Genomic DNA, 18,341 nt, shown 5'->3' on the forward strand with positions numbered 1-18,341 from the left:
CAGGGTGTGTGTGGGGGGGAATAAAAAAAAAATCAGTGAATAAACATCCAGATTCTCTCTGCCAATTAAATGTTCTTCTCCATTCTTGCATAAATTCCTGCCACAATTATTAATGTATTACTGACTTTAAATTAAATACCACATTTGTTTTTACGATGGGTTATCCGGGCTGAAAATAGGCCAGATGATGAGGATCCCCAGGATAAATTAATAATTTTCAGGTAGGCTGGTTCCAGCACTTGGGTTTTCATAAAGCCTTGGTGTCCCCAAATCTCATTATCCCTTTCATTGCTAATCATAAGCACCATGGTTAGAGGGTCCCTCTGCGTTTTCCTTAATTCAAAATGAAAGCTTTTGCAGTAGACTGCACGTAGGTAACTTGATTTGAAAGCAACCGCGGAAGTCACTGCTGTAGGCAGGGGCAGGTGGGAAGGACTTGCTACAGCAGCCACAGAGGTCACCACTCCGCTTCAGACAGGGAGGAGGGGGCCCTTCCACTTCCTCAATTTCTAAAGTAAAATTTTTCTGCTATTTCAGTCTTGGTTGACTTATTTTGGCCAATAAACAAATGCGCTCTTGCCTCCCCCCAGGCATAAGGACACCTCAGAATGTGTCAGATAAAAAGGAGCAGGAAACCAGCAGCACAGCGGCGCTGGGGTGCTCCCGGCGGGAGCGCACGCACCTGCACCCCCGCGCCGCGGCTGAATCTTGAAAATAACCTTCCCAGGATAGGCGCGTGGGAAGCGCAGGGAGGGAGCCCCAGGAAGTTTCTGGGTCGGGCGCCCGTATTTAATAAGGGGGTGTGAACCGTCCCTGCGTGGGCCGGCGCTCGGGCAAACAAGTCTGGCTACGTACGTGAAACTTTTCGCTCGGCATATAACAAGGTACTGCGCGGCCCGGGGCCACTCGGGCGGGGAGGAAACTGGGAGCTTCCTTCAAGGAAATGCTCGGCTGCCCCGAGGTGGGAGCCCCCACACGGCCTGCGAGGCGGTGGCGGGAGCCGTCCGCTGGAGCCAAAGGGGGGGCCCAGCTCCGAGAAATCCAGGCAGGCCCCGCCGGAGGCGCGCCTAGGCCCGCGCGCACCTGCCCCCACCTGGCTCACCGACGCGCCCGCCCCCCGCCCCGCACCTGGGTCTCCGCCCGCCTCGGCCCCCCGCGCCCGGGCCGCCCGGCCACCTCGCTCCCTCACCCCCGCACCCTGGCCACCTCGGTGCCCAGCGGCCTCTCTCCGCCCCATCCCCGGCGCGCTTCCGGTTCACCTGCGCGCGGGCGGCCGCGGGGGGGGGCGGAGGCCGGGGCGCGAGGCGGCCGGGGGCGTCCCGAGCCCGAGCTGCGGGGGCGCGTGCGAGGGGACCGGAGAGAGGGCGCCCCCCGCCCGCCCGCGGCCCTGCCGCTCGCCTGGGTCTTGTCGAACTGTTCGCGCTCGGCCTCCAGGCTGTGGCCGGGCCTGCGGCTCAGCACCCGCGCCGGGACGCTCTTGATGCTATTCATCCTGCCGCCGCCGCCGCCGCCGCCGCCGCCGCCGCCGCCGCCGCCGCCGCCCGCGGTCCCGGCCCGGCTCCGGCTCCGAGCGTCTGAGCGCGTCACGGCAGCCCGCCCCAGCCTAGGCACCGCGAGGCCGCCTTAGGGCGCCCCGCCGGCCCGCCCCTGCCCCCGCCCCCGCTCCTGGCCGCGGGGAGCCCGGGCCTCCCCTCGCCCGCCCCGGCCCCGCCCCCGCCCCGCCCCCGCCCCGCCCCGGCCCCGCCCCGCCCCCGCCCCCGCGGGGGCGGAGCCCCGGCCGAGGCCCAGCCCCTCCACACCTCGCCCGCGTTCTCCTCCCCGGATTCACTAGGTCCTGTCTCCACCGGAGGAGGACCTGGCTAACGGCAGGAAACTTGGCCTTAATGAATCTGACCAATGGAAGCACAACTAGACATTTTTTTCCCTTCTTAATCTTATATTAATGTATGTGTGAAAAGGCACACAAGTAAGCCGTCCCCTTTGTGCATCTCTAACCTAACAGCAGGTATCATCGCCGCGGGCGGGGGATGAATCCTCAGAGGCCCCAGGCCTGGGACAACCTGCAGACAGATCTGAACACAACACGGCGCTGGACCATCAAAGTGCATCGAAAAGATGCCACAGGAGGAGGTCGTGTGAGACTTTACAAAACACTGTTCTTGATTTGCTTTTTAAATTATCCAAGACTGAAATAAAAAAAAAAAAAGTGTGTCTATATACCTCACAGTTCTCCCAAGTGTATGCTATCAAATGGTTAGTTTCTACTATCCCGTTTTCCTCTCAGAATGTAGGTATGAGACCACCCAGTACAGGTACTAAGGACTCCCCTTGAAGAGTGAGTGATGCCTACGTAACCCTGAAGGTGGTCTCCCTCTCCAAAACTTCATAGATTAATCTCTGCTTGCCCCAAAACTGACACTGGATACTTGAAAACTGTATTTGACAAGGCTCTCTTCTGACTCCACCAAAAATAAACTAACCACGCTTTATCTAATTCTAATCCCTGAAAAGTGTCTTTACCAGAATAACAATTGCTAATATTTATTGATGGCTTATTATTTGCCAGGAACTGAGCTAAATCCTTCACATGTACTGTTTCATCTTTAATCCCCAGCACCCTGGTCAACAGCTGTGTCCAAATAAAGACCACAGTAAAGGGGCTTGCTGGCTCCAGACCAGCTGTTTCTCAGACTCCTTTTTCCACATGAACAAAAGCAAGTTATCCTGTGAACTTTATATGTAACACAGCATCTTCTTTCAAAACAGGCAACAACTCCTCTAGGTCTAGAACATCTGCCACAGTGACTTCATATCAGCAATCAACTACCTCTCTTTTTATTTTTATTTTTATTTTTTTTTTTTGGTGCCGAAACCCGGGATCGAACCATACCTCTCTTTTTAATAACAGTTTATTACTGGGACCCAAGAGCACTTTACTAAAATATCTCTAATGAATTATAATTTATCTGCTTGTATGTAAGCTTTTGAGCTCCAGGGCAAGGAGCACCCCATCTTACTCCATTTTATAATCTCAGTGTCTAGAAGGATGCCTGGCACATTAGCAATGTTCAATAAATGTGTGTGAAATGCGGGGTTGAAAGAGTAAAGAATCCCCCATAGCAGGGATACTTGGGTGGCTTAGTGGTTGAGTGTCTGCCTTCGGCTCAGGGCATGATTCCAGGGTCCTAGGATGGAGTCCCGGATTGGACTTCCTGCAGGGAGCCTGCTTCTCCCTCTGCCTATATCTCTGCCTCTCTCTCTCATGAATTAAAAAAATAATAATAACCCCCCATAATTTGGTACACTTCAACATATGGCTTAGTTTTATAAGATAAGCAGCCTAGGACACAATGTTTCTTTCCCCCTCTGAATTTGCTGGGGTTCATCTCTGGTAATGCTGTTAGGCAAGAGACCTGGTTCTAGTACTGGTTCCATCACTGGTTGGCTGAGATTCTCCAGGTCATCAAAATCAGGGCGCCATTTTGGTGTACTTCCAGAACGGTTTCATGCTTCCCACAGGCTATTAGAAAGGCAAAGAATTTGGGTTATGAATGCCTCATTTTAAGGAAAACCCAAGAAAGATGAACAGCAGCATTTATATCATTAGGCTTACTGAAATGATGGGGCTGCAGTCCCCACACTGCCTCACTGGTACATGTGTGTATGATCTGGTCACAACCTCCCTGTCCAGCTTCATCTTGTGCCATCCTAGTCTATCAGGTCTGAAAATGCATCATGCTCCTTTCCACCTCAGGGCCTTTGCGCCTGCTGTTACCATTGTCAGGAATGCTCTTCCTCTTCCTGTTCGCTGGGTTAGCATCTATTTATCTTTCAGCTTCCCTGAAGCCTCCGCCCTTGACCTATGCCCCTGATGTATGTTGTCACAGTAGCTCCAAGCTTTATTTCAGAGCACTTACCAGTTTTTCATGATCTATTTGTGATTATTTAATTAAGGTCCGTCTCCACTGTAAACAAGGATTCAGTCTGCTTTGCTTACTGTTGTGTCGCCAGCAAGCAGTACTTACTGTGTGTTCAAATTATTTTGAGGTTTTTTGTTGTTGTTGTTAGATGTCCTAAGTGTGTATTTGGCTGAGAACCCAGAAATCATCCTTGATAGGACTGATTAATGTGCTCTCCTCATTTGATAAACTCCTCTCAAAGATCACTACCTACCTTGTCTGCTGTGGTCCTGATTAATTCATCTGGTTTCCTAGTTTGAACCAACCTTACCCCACTGAGCCTCTCAATACCATGCTTTCCTACTACAGCTTTTTAGGTAAAACTGTTTGTTGTTAATGTTTACATATTATTTTGACTTAGAATTTCTTTCTTTGGGGGTATTTATCTTTAGAAAACCTGTTCACAAATTCTAAAAGTACCCTTACAACACCAGTCTCTCTTGATGGCTGAGATCATTTCTGGCAGGCGAATTACAGCACCATTTAGCTGCCTCCTAAGATGGAAGAGTATGGAAGAGTATTGATGACAAAATATAAATGCTTAGTTTTTATCTCGCAACTCTTTTAAACAGACCGAGGCTGACTCTCACTACCAGAAACTGCTCACATATTTAATAACTTAGGCTGAGAGAGATAAATTGGTATTAATATAAAGATTTCCTATTTTTTAGTTGTATGTGCTATAATTCACAACGTGATAGAGTAAGATAGATACTGTAAATACTATAATCCTATGAGCTCAAATATATTTAGCCACAAAATAACTTTTGACTTTCTTCATCCTTTAGTTCCCTGAAATTTTCCTACTTATTAGCGTCTCATTAGTGTTCTCCTTCTCTCTTCACTGGGCAAGCTGACAGGTAGCCACGAACCTAGCATAAAGAGAAGGGAGAAATTTTCATATTTTGTTTCTCAGACTGGAAATCAGCCTCTCCAGGGACATTTTAGGCTTCCAACAGTTCAGAATCAACTGTACCTTTTTCAGACTTCCTCTGCACAAACCAGCCATGCCTGAGGGAGAAAGCAAGCATTTATAAAGAACACAGCCAAACCTCACCCAATTTCTCTTTTCAGCACCCTAATTAAAAAGGCTAAATGGGGTGGCTCCTCCACTCTCATGAAAATCATCTCTGAAGTAGCACTGAAACCTTTCAACAAAGGGGCATTTATACAGCACAATAGAACCTTGATATCTGCAATGCTTAAAAAAAATACATTCCCATTCCCAAGGAAATTAACTTGCCAGGTTCAGTTTCAAGCAACTAACCTTCCTTTTTTTTTTACTCCTTTATGATAAAAAGAAATCCAAGAAAATTATTTTTTTTATTATTAAAAATATTTTTTATTGACTGAAGCTGATCAATTTTCTTAGAAGGGACAGAAATGCACATAGTATATTCTTTTAAAAAATTAAATTACAAGTTAAAAGGGAAGTGTTTTAGTCTTTAATGATAAAAAAAAATGCCTACAAAAATTGCAAGTTTTTGTTTGTGTAAGTAGATGGGACCTATTACAGACCCAGACGAGATGGGGCTCTGTTCAGCTTTGGGACAGAAGGACCTCAACTGTCAGTAACAGAGGAGATACTTTCCAGTTAAAAATATTTTGTATCCTATCATTTTATGTCTCTTTTACATAGCAAAGTCCAGAGCTAAAGCCACAAAAGAAGAGAATACCACTTCTCATATATTTGCAGGTGACTCTAATAAGCTGTTGGTTATAATTTAAAGCACAGGTTTTTAAAAAAATCATAGTTAAAATAGCATTTTGTATACAGGGGTTCTCTATTTGATGTCCACATTTTGAAAGAGCTTCTCTAGTACTTAACTGTAGTCTACATCTTTACAGAGAAGTCCTTTTCTCTCTAAGCATAATTCCAAGTTTGTATATAGATAAATACACAGTAAGGTCTAATTTCTTACACATAAAAAAATGTATCTTCAACATGAAAATGGTCAACTTGGAAACAAACAAAATATAGATGCTGAAAAATTAACTTTCAGTTTCTGCTTCCCTTGGGTATTAAATGTTGCTTACAAAGGATTACAATCCCCTTCTTGTTTTCAAGGTTAGGTATTAGGTATTGATGTCCGCTTCCTGCCTTCCGAAGATGAGAAATTGGCTTCTGCAAGAAGGAAAGAAACACAGAGTTAATAAAAATCGAGTCGAGAGCATTGGGTACTGTACTCTAAATTCCAGTCTCTAAAAAATTAACTATACGTCTTGATTTTTATCTTCCTAAGGTCACGCAAAATACCATAAATCTGAAAACTTCTCAGCAGAGAAAGAACAAGGGAGAGGAAGAGGGCTACCTACACTCACTGCTTTCACAGAGTTCTTGACGTGCTCTCTTTTACCATGAAAGCATCTGAAATGAGTATACTTTTTAACTTACCAAACTGGATTCTGAAGAAACTTTGTATTTGAAATGTAGGTTTGATAGAAGGAAACACAAATCAAGAAAATACTTACTACATCAGTGAATCTTTTTTTCTTTTTTTAAAGATTTTATTTTTAAATAATGTCCACACCCCACATAGGGCTCGAACTTACAACCCTGAGATCAAGAGTCACATGTTCCATGAACTGAACCAGCCAGGCACCCCACTCAATGAACCTTTTTATAAAACCTAAAACCCCAGAAAAGACTTCTTTCCAGAAGACATCCAAATGAAATTATGCTGATTTTTTTTTTTTTTTTTAAAGAAAGAGGCAGCAGGGAAGGGCAGAGGGAGAGGAACAGAGAATCTTAAGCGGGCTCCATGCCTAGCATGGAGCCTGATGCCAGGCTCAATCTCATGACCCTGAGATCATGACCTAAGCCGAAATCAAGAGTTGGATGCTTAACCGACTGAGCTACCCAGGTGCTCCTAAAATGTTAGATTCTGACTTTGAAAACTGTCTGTATTCACTTCCTTGTGTTTAAAATTCTAGGTATTGAGAACAAAACTCTTTGATCTTCATTTCTCATACAAACAACTGACTTTTACTGATTAAATTTAGAAGGTATGTATAAATAGGTCAAACAAGAGAAAGGATTATAGGTCAAACAAATGCATGGCCTTGACTCTATTATCAATGTTCCCAAGTTACTTATTAAATATCAAATAGCTATAAGAGGAGATAAACAAAGGTGACTTACCTATGACCACAATGAATAGTGAAGTTGACTTTTGTTTTCTTCAATTACTAATAAAAGTATTTTTTTGAGCTGACTCTTCTGAGACTTCTAAATTCTACAAAACAACTTCAAAATTAGTATCCAGGAGAGAAAAACTGGACAATACTTAAGACAATACACAAATATAGGGGCGCCTGGGTGGCTCAGTTGGTTAAGTATCTGCTTTCGGTTCAGGTCATGATCCCAGAGTCCTGGGATTGAGCTCCCTGCTAAGTGGGGAGTCTGCTTGTCCCTCTCCCCCTGCCCCTCCACTCCCTACTCATTCTCACTCTTTAATAAATAAATAAAATCTAAAAAAAAACAAAACAAAAACAAACACACACAAATACAGCAGAAATGCCCTTAAAATACCTTACAGAATTAATGAAATATAATGAAGTAATTTCATACAACTAACATCCTTCCAGCAAAGAGGTACTGATTTCCTATTCATGTGTGCAGCCCTTTTCCTGTCTCTAACTGCCTAGTAGGAAGGCTTTGTTTGCTTTACAATGTGTGTTATTCCTTAAACAATGGCAATCAACTAATGCCCAAATATAACTGGCTCTTTATCACAGCCTTAACATGGACTGTGTTGAGCCCTTAATGAGACAGTGGTCCTCAATAAGAGTGAACAACTCTTAAGTGCCACTGTTAAATTATAAGTACCTACTGAGGACTTGGTTAGCATTGTCAGGTGTTTGGGGAGATATTTTTAAAAAGAAGAAGAAGAAAAAAAAAGGACAGAGGAGGAAGATACCTGGAAAGACACTGGTAGACTCAGGTGGTAAACTTTAGCTTGCAGGATAAGCCACCTCCTCAGAATCTTCCTCCTCCCTTTGGGACCTACATTTGAGCTAGTGAGGGTTATTCTCTGGGCTTTCATTCATGCTGCTTCCTCTCTGCTCAAGCAGCCTTCTCATGAATTTTATAATCTGATGTATTTTATTAATTTAAAAACATGATTCTAATGGGAGAAGATAGTTGTGAAAGACCTAGATGATAAAGGGCTAGTATCCAGAATCTATAAAGAACTCATCAAAACTGACACCCCAAAAATAATCCACTTAAGACATGGGCAGAACACATGAACAGACATTTCTCCGAAGATGATATCCAGATGGCTAACAGACACATGTAAAAATGCTCAGCATCACTCATCAGCAGGGAAATACAAACCAAAACTACAATGAGATACCACCTCAACCCCTGCTAGAATGGTTAAAATTAACTCAGGAAACAACAGGTGTTGGTGAGGATGTAGAGAAAGGAGAACACTTTTGTACTGTTGGTGGGAATGCAAACTGGTGTAGCCACTCTGGAAAACAGTATGGAGGTTCCTCAAAAAGTGAAAAATAGAGCTACCCTATGACCCACCAATTGTACTACTAGGTATTTATGCAAAGGATACAAAAATGCTGATTCAGGGCAGCCCAGGTGGCTCAGCGGTTTAGCACTGCCTTCAGCCCAGGGTGTGGTCCTGGAGATTGAGTCCCACGTTGGGCTCCCTGCTTGGAGCCTGCTTCTCCCTCTGCCTTTGTCTCTGCCTCTCTCTCTCTCTCTCTCTCTGCGTCTCTCATGAATAAATAAATAAAATCTTTTAAAAAAATACTGATTCAAAGGGGTACATATACCCCGATGTTTATAGCAACAATGTCCATAATAGCTAAACTATGGAAAAAGCCTGGGTGTCCATCCACAGATGTATAAAGATGTGGTATATATACACAATGGAATATTACTCAGCCATCAAAAAGAATGAAATCTTGCCATTTGCAACAATGTGGATGGAGCTAGAGGGCATTATGCTAAGTGAAATAAGTTAGAGAAAGACAAATACCATATGATTTCACTCCTATGTGGAATTTAAGAAACAAAACTGATGAACATAGAGGAAGGGGAGGAAAAATAAAATAAGATAAAAACAGAGAGGAAGGCAAACCATAAGAGGTTGTTAACTATAGAGCACAAACTGAGGGTTGCTGGAGGGGAGGAGGGTGGGATTAGGATGTGCTAAATGGGTGATGGGTATTAAGGAGGGAACCTGTTGGGATGAGCACTGGGTGTTGCATGTAAGTGAAGAATCACTCAATTCCAATACTATACATACATTAACTTGAACTTAAAAAAAAATACATATCAAAACGAAGATTATTCAAAGAGGATCTGTAGGCTTTACCAGCCTTCCACAAAAAAAGGTTAAGAATCCTGGTGGACAACACCAACAGTCTCAAACTAGCGATGAGGATGTGCAGTCCCATGTACTTGTCAAACAGTCCAAATTCAGATTCCAGTTGAATCCCTCCCCATCCCCACCCCTCAAGTAAGTAGAAAGCCTGCTGCAGGGTAAGGTGATATGGTCAGCTGTGCTGCATTTTACTCTCTCCTTTTTTCTCTCTTTTTTAAATTATTGGGGCTATTTTTTTAAGAGTTAAAACACTGACATTAAATAGTATATATTCTTATTCCCATCCCCTTTTTGTATATGTGATCAATACCATAGGAACCTTTCAGCATCTTGTTTCTATTCACTTAATAACATATCCCAGAAGTATTTCCACTCTAAGACTTTCCTCATTATGTTTTATGGCTAAGTAATATTCCACCCGGTGGACATACCATTGCTACTCCCTCAGTTCCTTCTTGCTGGACACTTGGATTGTTTCCAAATTTTTGCTATTTTGAAGCAGCACTGCAACAAAAAACTTGTACATGTGCCACTTTATACACATGTGGATGTACTCATAGGAGAGATTCCCAGAGCAACACTACTGTATCAAAGGATCAGTTCTGCAATTTTTAGGAAACAGTGCCAAGTTCCCTGCCAGAAAGTTTGAATCACTCTGTGCTCCCCCAACGAAGTCTAAGTGTGCATTTCAGAAAAAGGCTTTGAAATAAGACCCTTGTTCTCAGCGCCAGATGGCAAAAATGGTGAAACAGGCCACGCAGAACTTTATCCAGCTTATTTGTTTTTTTTCTCTAACTAGCTATACCCCATTCACAGGACCAGAGGGAGGGAGTCATTAAGTATGTTGCCAAGTAGATTTCTGTTGTTGTTTTTCTAAAGATTTTTTTTTTTTTGAGAGAGAGAGAGCCAGAGCGCACAAGCAGGGGGAGGCGCCGAAGGAGAGGGAGAAGCAGACTCGCCACTGAGCAGGGAGCCTGATGCCCAGGATCCCAGGACCCCAGGACCCCAGGACCATGATCTGAGCTGAAGGCAGACAGATGCTTAATGGACAGAGCCAGCCAGGTGCCCCTAGATTTCTGTTAATTGAATTGTTTTTGCAACATTTCCAGAATTAATTAATAATCTTCTGGAAAATTTAATACATCTGAAGCCAGTATTGTTTTTCCAACTAATTCCAAATGATTATCTAGTTCCAGCTGTGGCACATTAAGTACGAGATTTAATCACTTTTCCTCACCCATGAGATGTAAGGTTGAGATTACGTACCTCTTCTGGGTCTTTCTAGCTCAAAAATTCTCTGAAACCAAGTTTTTGCCAACTTCAAGAGCTTTAGCATTTTTTCAGTCTGTAGCTGAGGTTACTGTTTTGTCTTTTTCCTGTTTTTTTCCTATCAGGTCTATTCCAGGTATTTACTGACAATCTCTGTAGCAGGTACTGCATGTGCTACAACCAGGAATGCCAAGATGAGTAAGGGGGGTTACTGAAGATGCTCATGGAGGACAGGAAGAAACGCACGCAGTCTGCTATCATGCATGTAGTCTGCTTACATGCTCACAGACACACATAGCTGTGCCATGAGGACAGAAGTGAAGGAGCTATTGATTCTTAGATAGGAACTTAACATACAATCCTAAGAAGAGATTAGGAGCCTGAGGCCATGAGAATGAGTAGGGGTCTATCAGGTAGATCATACTCAAAGATAGTTCTGCTATTTTTTTTAAAGATTTTATTTATTTATTCATGAGAGACACAGAGAGAGAGGCAGAGAGACAGGCAGAGGGAGAAGCAGGCTCCATGCAGGGAGCCCGATGTGGGACTCGATCCGGGGTCTCCAGGATCACACCCCAGGCTGCAGGCAGCACTAAACCGCTGTGCCACCAGGGCTCCCCAATAGTTCTGCTATTAACACTTGTTTTGAGAATGTGAATTTGTTCGGACACAGCAGACATATTAGGGAGCAATTTGGGCATAATGTGGTTTGTGTTTACTTATGTACAACTTTGTCCATGAGAAACACTAGCTAAGTTGTACCCAGCTGGACTGAGCCATGGCATGTAGGAATACATACACATGTGCCCCTCAAACATCTGCTGGCCCCTGCAGCTTCCCAGGTGTGTTATAAGCCACACCTAACCACATCTTCTGCTATGCTTTCCCATCCGATTACCTTCCTGCCACTTCCTAGTGGATCACAAACTGTCATCTACCTCCCTGACACCCAATTCTACATGCAAACTTCAAGTCTTTTTCAAGATGAAGTGCTATATTTATTGCAGTAGTTAGGTATTTCTTAACCACCTAACAGATATAAAAACTCTGACCATTTTGATTATATTCCTATCCTTAAAAAAAGAAAAATGTATCACGGATAAAGTGTTTGAGTGTTATGTTCCTAATCTCATTTTTCCTGTAAGCTGTGTATTTCTATCGTCTGCACATTTTGCACTGTGCAGCCATTTTTAGGAATCCATAAGTTGTATTACAGATGAAGTAATATGGTTATCAAAATATTAAACAAGGTTATGATATAAGAATATACACTGTTTTTAAGTTTTTTTTTTTTCTGTTTTTAAGTTTTATTCAAGTAATCTCTATACCCCACGAGGGGTTCAAACTCGCTGCCCCATGATCAAGGCTGCAAACTCCACTGACTAATCCAACCAGGTGCCCCCTTACACTTTTTAAAAAAATTTTTATTTATTTATTTGAGAGAGAGCAAGAATACGAAGGGGGGAGGGGGCAGAGGGAGAGGAAAAAGCAGACTCCCCACTGAGCAGGGAGGGCAAAGCAAAACTGGACTCAATCCCAGGACCCTGGGATTATGACCTGAGCTGAGGGCAGTCAGATGCTTAACCAATGAGCCACCCAGGTGCCTTTGTACTCTTCATTATTAAAGCATTAAATAATAAGACCTAGCAGCAAGTCTACTATTTTGTAATTTTGAGGTAGTGCTAAGTTATAAAGGATATTTCAAGATATGTGCAATAACTATAATGTGATATGAAACCATGTGTAATCTCTATTAGGAACAAAGTCATGGGTGTTACATACTATTATGGCTTGTTTCCTATATTCATAATTAAAAGAAGTGGTAAATTTCAATTAGAGATTAGATTAAAATAAGCTTATGTGTGATTTCTATTACTCTCAAAATTTATGGATCCCTTGAATTCTATTCAACAAAGTCTGATTAAAAATCTCTGCCCAAGAATGCCCTGGTGGCTCAGGGGTTGAGCGTCTGCCTTTGGCACAGGTCATGATCCCAGGGTCCTGGGACTGAGTCCCATATCAGGTTCCCCACAGGGAGCCTGCTTCTCTCTCTGCCTATGTCTCTGCCTCTCTCTGTGTGTCTCTCATGAATAAATAAAATCTTTAAAAAAAATCTCTGCCCAACAAATACTGAGAAAAACAGTAGATTAATAGTCACCGGGAGCTAGGGAGAGGGAATGGCGAGTGACTGCCAATAGGTACAGAGGTTTCTTTTGGAATGATGAAAATGTTCTAAAATTGGATTGTTGTGATGGTTGCACAACTTTGTAAATATACTAAAACCACTGGATTGTGCATTTCACATGGAAGAACATTCACATGGTGTATGTATATTATATCTCAATAAAGCTGTTTACAAAAAAATGTTACGAACACTTAAAAACACTTTCTGCCCCAAAGTAAATAAATTACTTCACTAATGTTTCAAAGAGTTTGTTGAGGGAAAAAAAAAAAAAAAAACTTCCCAGAAAACACCACACAGTCCATCAGGGTTTCCACTTTGAAAAGCTTATATGGCATACATGGTATATAAACTATTAAAAATCCCTATTTCTGGAGCCCATTATTCTTGAAGGTAATCTTTGAAACCACCTATTGAAGCTCATGGCAATGAGCGTGCTGATTCTAAAACGGTTAATGTTCTTGGGACACCTGGCTGCTTCAGTCAGTAGAGTGTGTGACTCTTGATCTCTGGAGTTGTGAGTTTGAGCCCCAAGTTGAGTGCAGAGATGACTTAAAAATAAAATCTTTTATTTTTTTTTTTTAAGATTTTATTTACTTATTCATGAGACACACACACACACACACACAGAGAGAGAGAGAGAGAGAGAGAGAGAGAGAGAGGCAGAGACACAGGCAGAGGGAGAAGCAGGCTCCAGGCAGGGAGCCCGTCGTGGGACTCAATCCCGGGTCTCCAGGATCACACCCTGGGCTGAAGGCGGCACTAAACCGCTGAGCCACCCGGGCTGCCCAAAAATAAAATCCTTTAAAAAGGGGCACCTGGGTGGCTCATCTGGGTAAATGTCTGCCTTTGGCTCAGGTCGCAATCTGGGGTCCTGGGATCAAGCCCCACATTGGGCTTCCTGCTCAATGGGGAGTCTGCTTCTCCCTCTCCCTCTGCCTGATGCTCCCCTTGTTTGCTCTCTTTCTCTCTGTCAAACAATAAATTAAAAAAAATTTAAATCTTTTAAAGAATAATAGTAAAATAAGTGGTTAATGTTCTGGTTTCAAATCATCTGTGTCTGATGAAAACAGCTTCATGGAACTCTGAATCTAATAAAATACCAATATGATGGAGAGCTAAGCAAGCAATGCCACCAGAAAGCATTTCATTGAACAAGGCAAGGATGTTCACTCTCACTTTGCTATTCAGCATTGACACGGAGGTCTTAGCCAGAGCAATTAGGTAAGAACTTTTTCTTATAACCTAACATAACCTAAAGATTAGAAAGATTAGTTTCCTATAATATAACCTAAAGATTAGAAAAAGAAAATCTTTATTCACAAATAACATGATTGTCTATGTAGAAAATCCTAAGAATCTACAGAAAACCTACCAGAATAGGTGAATTTAGTTAAGAACAATTTACAAAAGTCAACTGTAGTTCTTTATACCATCAGCAGATAATTAGTGATAAATAATAAGTACCACGTATAATAGCATCAATAAACAAAATAACAGGAATACATTTAACAAAGGATGTGCAAGACCCCTATAAAAACTACAAAATAAAAAAAAAAACTACAAAATATAGTTAAGAGAAATGAAGGAAGACCTTCATTTAAGACCTCCAAATAAATGGAGATATACTCTTTTCAAAATGTCAATTTTCCCCAAAGTGATCTAGAAATTCAATGAAATCACATTATCAGAATGTATTTTTGTAAAAAAAAAAAAAAAAAAAAAGACAAGTTGACGCTAAAACTGCCATGGACCTGCAAAAGATCTAGGATAGAAAAAGCAATTTTGCAAAAAAAAAAAAAAAGAAAGAAAGAGAAAGAAAAAAAGAAAAAGTAGAGCATGTATACTACTTGATTTCAAGACTTTCTATAGTCACATAATCAATAGTGTGGTATAAGAACAACCAGATCAATAGAACTGATCGGAGTCCAAAAATAGACCCTTGCATACACAGTAAACTGATTTTCAACAAAGTTGCCAAAAGTAATTTAACGAGAAAGGACAGTCTTTTCACAAATGGTGCTGGAACTAGATATCTATGTGAGGAAAAATGAACCTGATCCTTATTTCATACCATCTGCAAATATTAAATTGAAATAAACCATAGACCTAAAGAGGGCTTTAAAACTTTCAGGAGGAGAAAATATTCACACCCTTGGGGTAAATTTCACAGGATACAAAAAGCATCATTTGAAAAAAATTGATAAACTAGACTTCATCACAATTTTACATTTCTGCTCTTCAAAAGACACTTTAGAAAATAAAAAGGCAAACCACAAACTGGGAGAAAATAGTCGCAATATATCTGACAAAAGACAAAAGCTGTGTGTGCAGACTATATTAAGAACTTTTACAATTCAATAACAGAGGGAACAATTCAAATTTAAAATAGGCAGAAGTCTTGAACAGACACTTCACAAGAGAAGATATGTGAAGAGCCAATAAGCACATGAAAAGATGCCAATCATTATGTTATCACGAAAATACAAGTTAAGCAGTAACCAGATGCCACTTCACATTTACTAGGATGACTCTTATCAAGCTGACTGACAAAACCAAGTGCTGGTGAAGCCACATAGCACCTGCAACTGTCATACACTGCTGGCAGGGATACAAAGGGTGTGAACCACCTTTAAACACTGTATGGTGGTTTATTAAAAAGTTAAATATATAAAAACATATGTTAATTAAAAAAGGCTTATATAAAAATGTTCATAGCAGCTATATTCATAATAAGCCCAAACTGGAAACAACCCAAATGCCCCATCAACAGGTAAAAAGATAAACTGTGGTCTACTCATACGACCGAATACTAATCAGCAATGAAAAGAAGTGAAGTACCAACACATATATTGTCATGGATGAATCTCAATTCTACTGAAAGAAGCTAGACAAAGTGTACATACTATATGACTGCATTTATATTAAGTTCTACAATAGGCAAAACTATTCTCTCATGATAAAAATCAGATCGGTAGTTCCCTGGGGTGGGTGTAAGGTGGGGCAGGAGTTCACTCCAAAGAACATGAAGGAATTTTCTGAGGTGATGGAAATATTCTGTATCTTGACTGGGGTATTGGTTACACGAGTGTATATACATTTATTTAAACTTACTGAACTAGTGATCTGTACTAGTTTTCTTCTTTTTTAAGATTTTATTTATTTATTCATGAGAGACACAGAGAGAGGCAGAGACACAGGCAGAGGGAGAAGCAGGCTCCATGCAGGAAGCCCGCTGTGGGATCCAACCCCAGGTCTCCAGGATCAGGCCCTGGGCCGAAGGCAGGCGCTCAACCGCTGAGCCACCCAGGCATCCCTGTACTACTTTTCATTAAAGAATAAGTACATAGGCATTAAAGTCTACAGGCAAAGTTGATTTTAAAAGAAGTATTTCAGAGTTCTTATAGATCTTTTTTTAATTTAGTTCTTTAGTCAGGGATACAAAAGAGTTTAGTTTGATGGCTTTCAAATTATCTTTATGCACATAGCATGCCCAAGCAATGCACCTGAACTCTTAAATATAAAGCATCAGCTCTAAGCTCTTACTCTGCAGATTGGGAAAATGGAGCCCAAGTATCCTGATTTCAAGTTCAATATTGTTTTCACTATTTATGTTAAGGCTATAAAATCCACAAAGCAACTTATATTAGTGCTATTGAAATGTTACTGTGCTCAGAAAAAGCAATTAAAATTAACAATGAGAACACTCCCTGAAGAAATGATAGATTTAGGGATCCCTGGGTGGCGCAGCGGTTTGGCGCCTGCCTTTGGCCCAGGGCGTGATCCTGGAGACCCGGGATCGAATCCCACATCAGGCTCCCGGTGCATGGAGCCTGCTTCTCCCTCTGCCTGTGTCTCTGCCTCTCTCTCTCTCTCTCTCTCTGTGACTATCATAAAAAAAAAAAAAGAAATGATAGATTTAAAACGACTATTCTGCAATTCCTAATGAAATATCAGATCTAAGTAATAATAATCAAAGAACATTAAAATCATTAAGTGAACTTTATGAGCTCAGGCTGACAAACTCTTGAATTTCTGATCAAGCTTTACTTCCACAAATGGCACAACCAGATGTTAGGGTCCTCCTAATATGATGGAATAGGCAGCAGAAAGCATCACCAGTGAAGTAGTGATGCCAAAGCAAACAAAACCCCCAAATGATCCCAAGTCTCATCAAGGCACTAGATGTAAATACCAGTTCCTAGGAATCATGGATGGTAGAGGAATGTGTTAAATTAACAGTGAAGACATGTAGCAAGATCCAGAATGTGGGAAATTCTATAGGACACATGACCCAATGTTTCTTCCACAAATAAATGACATTAAAAATGAAGAAGAAGAAAGAGGAGGAAGTAAGAAGGAAGATGGGGAAGGACTGGTCAGTAATAAACTTTATTATTTTTTTTTTCAAGTTTATATTTTTTTTACTAATCTCTATACCCAACATGGGGCTCAAACTCATGACCTTAAGATCAAGAGTTACATGTTCTTCCAACTGAGCCAGCCGGGTATCCCTTAAGAGAGAATTTATTTTTTTTTAATTTTAAGATCTTATTTACGTATTTGAGAGAGAGAGAGCGTGTGTGCGCGCATGCACATGAGTGGGGAATGGGGAGAGTGGGAGAGGAACAAGCAGATTCCCTGCTGAGGAGGGAGCCTGACATAGGGCTTGATCCCAGGACCCTGAAATCATGACCTGATCCGAAGGCAGACGCTTAATCCAATGAGCCACCTAGGTGCCCCATTAAAGGATACATCCCTGGATGCCTGGGTGCTCAGGGGTTGAGCATCTGCCTTCAGCTCAGGGAGTGATCCTGGGCCCTGGGATTGAGTCCCACATCAGGCTCCCTGCAAGGAGCCTGCTTTTACCTCTGTCTATGTCTCTGCTTCTCTCCCTGTGTCTCTCATGAATAAATAAAATCTTTAAAAAATTGTTTTAAAAATAAAATGCTAATAAGAAAACAAGTATGGATAGGGGCAAGATAAAAACAGCAGAAAGCTGAAGGTCTGTAATTGTAATATTCTACTTCTGTATTTAAAATTTTCTATAGTAAAATGTATATTTTTTATATCCCCAAGAATTTATATTAATATGCCCAGGCAATTAGAAAGAGGAAGTCTGGGTACAGTGACATTTGAGTGTGCTTTTCCCCTCATCTTTAAAAACCAGTGTGCTACCTCTCTGCCTCAGAGACATAAAGGATCTTTCCTTCTAATAGAAAGGGATGGTCAACCAGTGATACTTGTAAATGAGTACTCAGTGGAATATTCAGATACACAGATAGGGTCAAAAGAAAAGTAACCACATACATTTCTGGCACTGCTCCTGAGACTCTCAGAACTGATGGGGAGCAGAGTACTCAGCTCCAGGTCTGTCACCATCTGGCGAGACTCTGCCAGCAAACGCTGAAGCTTGCTTGTGGGCGAAAAGTCATCCTGGGAAGACAGCACAATGTAAGCAAGAGATCAGGAAGCATTTTTAAATGTTTATAGTTACAAGTACAATGTTATATTTTTTTTAAAGGTATTTTTTATTTATTTATGATAGTCACAGAGAGAGAGAGAGAGAGAGAGAGAGAGGCA

The 18,341-nt window shown here is 41.7% G+C and overlaps 2 protein-coding genes across 6 annotated transcripts in view; both read right to left on the reverse strand.

The window, feature by feature from the left end:
* The window catches only part of HIP1R (huntingtin interacting protein 1 related), a 28,395-nt gene extending 26,747 nt beyond the window's left edge, over positions 1-1,648 (reverse strand). Inside the window, exon 1 of the mRNA XM_072725090.1 lies at positions 1,399-1,648. Within this exon, the coding sequence (XP_072581191.1) occupies positions 1,399-1,491 (93 nt within the window). The 5' untranslated portion in view covers positions 1,492-1,648. The remainder of the gene's footprint in view (positions 1-1,398) is intronic.
* Positions 1,649-5,276: 3,628 nt separating this feature from the next.
* The window catches only part of CCDC62 (coiled-coil domain containing 62), a 39,243-nt gene continuing 26,178 nt past the window's right edge, over positions 5,277-18,341 (reverse strand). For 2 of the 5 annotated variants that reach the window (XM_026017074.2, XM_026017070.2), the window contains 2 exons: positions 18,069-18,194; positions 5,277-6,084 (listed from right to left, as the gene is read on the reverse strand). In XM_026017074.2, the coding sequence (XP_025872859.2) occupies positions 5,959-6,084; positions 18,069-18,194 (252 nt within the window). In that variant the 3' untranslated portion in view covers positions 5,277-5,958. Of the gene's footprint in view, positions 6,085-7,101; positions 7,196-18,068; positions 18,195-18,341 lie in introns of all 5 variants that reach the window. The other 3 variants (XM_026017071.2, XR_011995024.1, XM_026017072.2) reach the window with 3 other exon arrangements.

The sequence above is a fragment of the Vulpes vulpes genome, chromosome 10 (genome assembly GCF_048418805.1).
Source record: "Vulpes vulpes isolate BD-2025 chromosome 10, VulVul3, whole genome shotgun sequence".
Lineage (NCBI taxonomy): Eukaryota > Metazoa > Chordata > Mammalia > Carnivora > Canidae > Vulpes > Vulpes vulpes.